The 8,212-nt window shown below is 47.8% G+C and overlaps 1 protein-coding gene across 1 annotated transcript in view; it reads left to right on the top strand.

Moving 5' to 3' along the window:
• Positions 1-6: 6 nt before the first annotated feature.
• GNAO1 (G protein subunit alpha o1) overlaps positions 7-8,212 on the top strand; it is a 135,077-nt gene continuing 126,871 nt past the window's right edge. Inside the window, exons 1-2 of the mRNA XM_011360176.2 lie at positions 7-795; positions 1,016-1,058. Of these exons, the coding sequence (XP_011358478.1) occupies positions 678-795; positions 1,016-1,058 (161 nt within the window). The 5' untranslated portion in view covers positions 7-677. The remainder of the gene's footprint in view (positions 796-1,015; positions 1,059-8,212) is intronic.

The raw sequence follows: 8,212 nt of genomic DNA, 5'->3' as shown, positions 1-8,212 counted from the left end.
CGCGGCTCCCTCGCGCTCTCCCTCTCTTCGGTAGGCTCCACCAAGCGATGCGAGCTCTGGGAGACAGCGACGCCGCTGCCCGCTAGAGACCTGTCCCCCGGGCCGGCCCCCTGCCCAGCCCTGTCCAGCGCGCGGGGGTCGGCGAAGGCGCCGCGGACGCACCGACGGCTGAAGACCGGCGATGCACATGCACTAGCAGCACCCCTTAACTCACTCCCTCCACACCCCGCGCCGCCGCCTCCTCCTCCGGCAGCAGCGGCTGAAGGACCCACCCTGCCCCCCACCCCACCCTCCGCCGGCTCCGGCTGCGGCTCCTGCCTCGACTATTTTATTTATTTTGGGTCCTGCACAAGCCTCAGTGTCTGCATCCCGCGCCTCCTCGGACCGCGGGCGCCTCCTGCCTCGGCTCCGGAGCCCCAGACCCCGGCCACCCTCGCCTCGGCACCCCCAGAGCCCCACCAGCTGTCGCGAGTCTCTGCTGCTAGAATCTTGCTAGCGGCTGTCTTTTGGGGTATTCTGGTTTCCCGACATTTTTATTTTTAGCCAAGGGGAGGATATCGTGATTTTTTTTTTCCCCCTTTGAGCCCAGGCTCTGCTCTCTGGGGGGGTGGGGGGCGCGCCGAGCCGGGGAGCCGTGCCAGCCGAGTCGTGCGGGCTGTGGCAGGGAAGGGGCCACCATGGGATGTACTCTGAGCGCAGAGGAGAGAGCCGCCCTCGAGCGGAGCAAGGCGATTGAGAAAAACCTCAAAGAGGATGGCATCAGCGCCGCCAAAGATGTGAAATTACTCCTGCTGGGTAAGGACTGGGCTGCCACCCCCATCCCCCGACCCCGGACACTTTGCACCCCCTCCGCCAGTTCCCCCACCTTACTCGCGCCCCAGGAGACCTCGTCCCCGAGTTGGCACCACCATGTGCCCAGGATCTCCCACCCTCTCGCATGCCTTACCCCCCCCACCCTCCCCTGTTCCCCTAAACTGACACTCACCAGTTTTTCCCCCCCTGTCTGTCCCAACAGGGGCTGGAGAATCAGGAAAAAGCACCATTGTGAAGCAGATGAAGTAAGTCCCTGTGGCCTTGAGATTTGTACTTTTATTAAGAATAATTTTTTTATCATGTATTACCTTGCTCACTCCACATTGCTCTACAGGCCCGGTTTTTAATTCGCGTACACACACACACACACACACACACACACACACACACACACCTGGATTTGACTCCCCTCCCCCACACCCTACGTTGGTTCTGGACCCTTCATCCCAACTCCTGGGGTGGGTGTTTTTTGGTGGGGAGGGCCGGGTGGGTAGCGCCTGTAGTTGTATGAATGACAGTGTCCGCCATATTGATCAGAACATCACACTATTGGTTTGATTATGATCATTACTCTTGCTGTGCGGTGTTTCATGTGTCTCGCTGCCTTCATTTCTGTCTCACTGTGTTTCATTCTGTCTCTTACTCCTCCTCCCTCCACCCCCCACTCCATATCCATAATCCCATTTCCCCTGCTCTTCTCCTGGGGCAGCGATTTTGAACTTGGCTAAAACATGGAGGGGGCCCAGCCCTAGATTCCTGGGGTGGAGGATCAAGTGTCTGCTGTTCATGGATTTGGTGCTGAATTGGAGGTTGTGGTGTCCGCCCCCAAAAAAGAGGGTGAGGGTTAGGGGAAGGGGCGTGTGATAGGGGAGGGGATGGGTTTCCAAGTGGATGTGACTGGCACAGCTGTATCCAAGGCTTAGGTGGAAGGGGGATGTTGGCTGTGAGGCAGAATGCCTGTCCCTTGCTGCCCCTCTTCCTCCCCCACTCTCCCAGCGTTTGCTGTCCTGACTCTGGCAGTTTTCGTTCATTCTATAGTCTTTATCAGTGTATTTATTTACACTCTGCATAGGCCACGTTCCGTGTAATCTACCCACAATGCGGATTTCAGGCCTCACTTGCCGCCGCCCCCTTCTGCCTTAGATATCAGTTTCCCCTCCTAATTAACTGGGGGTGGATTTGAGTGATGGTTGAAAATTAAAACAAAATGGGATATTCCTTCCCTTCCACACTTTCTCAATAAGAAGCCTCGCCCCTCCTTCCCACTCTCGGGCTTGCTTCTTGCCCCATCCACTCGGCAGTTCCTGGTGAGCCCACAGGCAGCTTGCTTGGGGAGTGGGTAGCCTGTGGGGAAGGGGTGCGCGCCCTCAGGGCCTCCTGGCCCTGCTGCTTCCGTTGACTTGTCAGTTCTCGACGAAGGAGTTCGTTAAGGCCGTTTAGCGAGGATTCCACGTCGCTTTGCTGTGACACCTTCGTGCACACACAGCTCCTAATTAGGGGTTGCTGTGCAGTAAACAAAAATGATTATTTTTCAACTTGACAGAATAGCCGAAGTAATTGCATCCCGTAGGAAAACAATGGAAAATAAAAACCTCTTTCGTAGAAAGGAGGGTGGGAGACGACGCATGCTTGCGGTTTCAGAACCAAGATGCAAAAAATTTTGCATGTGTAACAGGCATGACAAGCGGGTTCTAGGCGGCGCCATGATGGTAGGGAGTAGCGACTTGGAGACAATTTCCCCCGTCTGCTTGACATTTTCTTATTTTTGTTCGAGAGCTCCCTTGGGCTTTCTTTGCAGAGGCCCCCTCGGCTCGCCGCACCCCTCTGAGCCACGGATAATTTGGCCTGGGGCTTCTCTGGTGCTTGTGCAACCCAGATGGATGGGGAGGCGGGGCCTGGGGAATCGCTCTTTGCAACAAGGTGCAAGTTCCATCTGCCTCGAGCCCTTGTAGGCCGGTAAATGCAAGCAGCCACCTATTCTTCCCAAGGGGAGACGTTTCGAAACTTTAGGAGTCTGTAATCTGCAGTGGCGGGCTCAGAGCCCGGTAGAAGCCCCAGTCACGGGAGCTGGGTGAGGTTTCAGGCGTTGCGAGTGGTGGACAGCGCCCAGCCGAGGCCAGAAAAGTCGATGGGGCTCAGCTCGGCGGCGCTCGGCAAGGCTCGGCGAGGGCTGGGCGCGGGGCTCGGGGCGATTCGACGCTGTTCGTAAACGAGTCGGGGCCGGGGCGGAGAGAGCCGAGCTTCTTCGGAGGGGGCCGAAGGCATTCGGTAACGCTCGGGGAGGAGGTAGGAGGGAGGTGGGTATGCTAGAGTCTGCAAATTAACTTTGCATCCGCCAAATCGAACTCCTTACCTGCTTTTCTGGAACATGCCTCATAAATTAGGTTGATTTAATAGGTTTAAAAATATATGCCAAGTCCCCCAAAAGGTACCTCGCCTTTTTTATTCAAAGAGAGTGGAGCTCTCTGAAGACATAGGTGTGCCATTTTAGAATGAAAATTCCTAATTATGTACTGGGACAGGAAATCTTAAATGAAGGCTGTATGTGGACTTAAATGTAGACTTTACCAAGAAAGTAAGTCTTATTTGTCTCATCTTTGGTTACACTAAAGAAGGAAAAAAATTCACACCAAGTTTTTGATGTTTGAGATGGTTAAATCAGATATCTGAGCATTTCTTCTCTTTTCCCTGCACTCCTCCCTTTTCTCATTTCCACAGGACACATTTTGGGAGAGAAATGTCAGACAAAACTAAGATTTTGTAGGTAAAACTATTAAATTTAAAAAAAAAATACACCAACTCTCTTTAGGTAATAGGCTAGGTTTTTTGAAAGGTCAGAGAGATTTCTGGCTCATGTAAATGTTGTTACAGGGGACCCTGGTGTCTTGTCCTCCTGAAACATTCATGAATGGCAGCTTTTTCTGTAAGTCCTCCAGCTTGGCTTGAAATAAATCAGATCAGGGCCTTGTGCCAACCTGAATGCAGGACTTGTGTTATTAACCACAAAATGTGGGATTGGTGTCACTGTATCCTAGTGACAAATTCTTTTGAGTCCTTCCTTGCAGAAATGATTTTCCTGATCGCCACTTGGCTGAGAGTTACTCGAGTCAGAAGAACTGTACAATGGGTGGGGCCAGGCCTGAAAATCTAGGTGGCGTTTACGGAAAGCAATTGAGGACTTGCCTGTGCAGTGTAATTGATGACCAACCTCTCAGGCCATACAGATGAGCTGATTATAGGCTGCTATTTTATTTCACCTGGGCAGGCGGAATATACCCTATGAGATACCCTATGCGTGGATGATACCCTATGAGAACTTGATGATTTCCTAATGGGGACTGGGGTTTTATAGCTCAGCTTATTGATTTGAGAAGAAGAATGTTGATATTTAGACATCTTCAGACCCTTTTTAATCAGCAATCCAGAAGATCAGAGTCATTCCATTCAGCCTATATTGTCATCTATGTTGTAGCATGCTAATTAGAAGAAGGAATAGGCTTCCATAGTAATTGAAGTTATATGATAAAGGACTGGCTGGCAGATGCTGCTTAAAACAAAGTGTTAACACCTACATCAGCCTAGAAACTTTGCAGGGAAACTGACCTTTGAAATTCTTTTGCTTGATATACATTGTAATGGGAAACTTGCATCCGCTTAAGAGATGTCATAAATTAGACTGTCACTTTAAAAGACTAATTCTTAATATTTTATTAAAAATTTCATTTGAATATAGCTTTCTGGTTTTTTTTTTAATTGCATATGTGATTGTAAACTAGTGTTTGGGAGCTCTGTGTCGGATAATCCAAAACATTTTAGTACTGAGAAATAAACAGTGATCATTGAGACAGCACAGATATAATTTCACACGTACCATGAGTAATCAGTGTCTTTTTTTATGTGTGGCATTTTAAATAATTTCGCTTATTAGGAGGTTGTAGCCTCACCTGTGATACAACCTCACCATTTTTGCAATCAGTAGGACTCTTTTAGTTATTCAGACTAACTAATATTTTAAAAGGCAGAGTTAATTTTATTTAATTACCAAAACCTTTACAAAGAAATCTCTTAGAGAATTATATTTTATGAAGTATGGAATCAACAGAAAATCACTTTAAGTGACTTCCTGTTCTGAACAAATAGTAACAACTGCTTGGCCGTCTACCTGATGAAAATGTAAAATGAACTGTGGAGTTGCTATGGGCACCAGAGTTTGCCCTCATTTAAGGTGTTGAGCATTTTGTGATGTCGCATCTGGGCTATCTGTCTCTGGAGCATTAAGTGGATTTTTAGGAAGATAGAGAGCTTGAAGGCGGCAATGAGGCACAGCCTACTAGATGGTATGCTTTACATAAATAGACACAGTAAAATGGAGCACTTTGAATGTGCGTTCATTCCCAAGGTGCCTACTCAGGGCCATTGTAAAACAGATTTAAGGATTTGCCTGATGCAGACATCATGCTCATACAGATATCCCAGCCCTTACAGTAGGATATGATTCCAAGGACAGACCCCACCCTGTCAGGAAGGCAGCCTTAAAACATCATCTGCTGCCAGAAGCTGGTGGTTTCTTCCTACCAGCTCACCGTGGTATTGTGATTAGGGTGTCTACTGTCTGGCTGGGGTTCAAGGCAAGCCTGTGTTCATTCAGCACACCGTCGTTCAGCACCTACTAAGTAGTAGGCATGAGTGGAGGTGAATGGCAGCTTGCAGCCATTGCTTTGTAAAAGTGAAGCCATCCTAAAAAGCATTTTCTGCACATCCCCAAAGGGTCCCATGTTGAGGCAGCGCCCCACTGAGAACTACTCTTCTAGATCTGTGGACTTGTTATTTCTGCAGTCATCCCTTTGGCTGCTGTGCTCCCCTCCCTTCCTTCTGTCTCCATGTTTATTCAAATGAATGCACCTTGCTCTCTGGAGACAGCGTGAGCGCGAACAGAATGTCAGATCAAGTAGCAGATGAGTTCTCCTTTGCTGATGGATGGTGCTCTCTCCTTCCTTACTGTTCACTGAGCTGTAAATACCAGCAGACCTTCCTGCCAGAAGAGTAACAAACAGTCCACCTGATCTCCTCAGGAATCAGCTATGGAAGTCTTGAGCCTCTGTTACCTGTTGGATTCTAAAATAGAACCTGCCTGCTTGTTGAAAGCGTTGTTGCTGATTAGATTAAACGGATGAGGCTTTATGGGGGATCGACAGAATCCAGAATTTCTGTTCTCTGTGTGTGGGGGGAATAGACTGTATTTACAGTGCCCAGAATCAGAGTACTGTCTTGTTTCTTTAGCACTTGGAACTCCCCAGATTAGATTGTGCTTCTTCTCATACCACATCTACTAGAGATAGGACAGGATCGCTCGTGTTTTTCAGCTGCTCACAGTACCCTATCCCTGATAACACTCAGATTTAATATGAGTAGAATAAGGTCCAATTTTTCTGACATGTGCTCAGTCCATCTGGATGCAGGGACTGGGCTCCCTGTCTCCCAGGGTGTTTCCAGTCTCTCATTTCTTATGAAGCCAGACAGACCATTATCTCAAGAGCACATCTTGAGCTGAAAGACAATAGACAAGCTGGTGAGGGGATGATTTCAAACTGAGAAAACATATTGGAAGGGTTTAGCCCCAAATTTGACACTAGCAGAGAACAACTTTTGATTGTGAAAAAAAATAAATGTATATATGTGTGTACACACATGCTATATGGATTTTAAAATAGCAGATGCTATGAGACGGGCACTTCACCTCACTTTCTTACTGATTGCGTCATCATAGAAAAAGGTGTTCACATGAACTCCATTCTAAGGATTTGTTTGAATTTGTATCACATTCTTATTTTATTCTGGGCTTCTCATTCATCCACAATTGTGATTAGAAAGAAGCCATCCAACAAATCAGTCATCCGCATAGAGGGGGAGGAAAGGAAGGAGTAGTGGCCTGTTACCAGTTCAAAGAAATAGGTAGTTTCTTGGTTAGTGAAGCAGTTTAGCGCCCTTCAAAAATGAGAAGTGATTAAGAGCACGTACTCTGTAACCAGGCTGCCTGGCTGCAAATCTTGGCTCCACTACTAACTAGATGTGTGACCTTAAACATGTTACTTAACTTTTGTGCCTCAGTTTCTTTGCCTGTAAAACGGGTCGATTATAAAAATAACTACCTAATAGGGTGTCGTGAGCATCAAACGATATAAGAAATGCCTTTATGACGGTTTTCTAGAAATGATTATACAAATGTCAGCTATAGTTTTTATTTCTTTGATTGAGGGGCAGGTGTTCCCTTCCCATATGGAGTTCTCTCGTCAGGTATGTGGGACTCAGCTGTCCTGAGAGCCAGGAGTGGGGTGCCGTGGTTCCTGCTCATGGCCTCTTCCCCTCGTCTGCTCTGCGGCACCAGTTATGTAACAAACTGTGTTGTCATAACTGATGTGACATTTTTGATGGTGCAGCTGCTTCAGCCCAAGAGGCTGGAGTGATATTACAAAAAGTAGGAAGGAGCACTGGACCTGGAGTCAAGACAAGTGGCTCTGCCTCTCCTCTCTGGGGGTTCCAGTTCCTAAAAATTGGACCAGGGTCACCCCAAGCTCCTTTCCTTTTCTAAGTGGTCTATGAAGTTGGGAAGCACCTTCATTTTCTGGGTCTTGAGGTCTCTGATGCGAGGCTCTAAATGTAAAAGCATCAATTATGGTTCCATCCTGCGGGGGTGGGGGGTACCCATGAAAGCTCTTTTAAGGCCAAGATAACTGTAGAATAGCAGCCTCAACCACAAAGCTTTATCAGCCAGGAAAGTCACAGTCTTGAGGGACATTTCAAGAAAACCACCTCTAGCCTAACTTTTCATGCAGACGTGGTTGTCAAACCAAAGAGGAGGACCTAAAAGTATCCATTAGTAAGAAACACAATGGTTCTGGGAGGAAAGCCCCAGTGACGTGTTAGAAGTAGTTCGTCTGTGGCTTCCTGAAGGCTCAGAAATGGAGGCAGCCCGGCTTCCACCAGGCATGGCTGCACGTGAAGCACCTTGCCTGGGTTCAGGGGCGCAAGACCCAGGGACTTGGGGGATTGCAGACCAGTGAAAGGGGAGGGCCCGGAGAACTGCATTTCAATTTCGACTCACTCTGTAATCTGACTTTGGACAGGTCATTTCGTCCCCAATTTATCTCTTAATGAAGACATGGGCTTTCACCATAGACCGTCTCAGGCCTCTTTCAAGTTTCTAGCTTTAAGACACAGTAAATGCAAAGAGAAACCTAGAAGCTGAAACGCAGGGTGGATCGTGGGAGTATTTACCGCCCACAGCTTTTATCTGCTGAGCCATCTTTAGTTTTAATTTTCTTTACAGAAAAGAGGAAAAACATTGTGCTTTTCATAGCACCAAAAAAATTAAAGTAAAATAAAATCCTTCAAGGCTAAT

The sequence above is a fragment of the Pteropus vampyrus genome, unplaced genomic scaffold (genome assembly GCF_000151845.1).
Source record: "Pteropus vampyrus isolate Shadow unplaced genomic scaffold, Pvam_2.0 Scaffold51, whole genome shotgun sequence".
NCBI classification, from domain to species: Eukaryota; Metazoa; Chordata; class Mammalia; order Chiroptera; family Pteropodidae; genus Pteropus; species Pteropus vampyrus.
The sequence above is the reverse complement of the archived record's forward strand: the minus strand, read 5'-3'. Positions and strand labels throughout refer to the sequence as shown.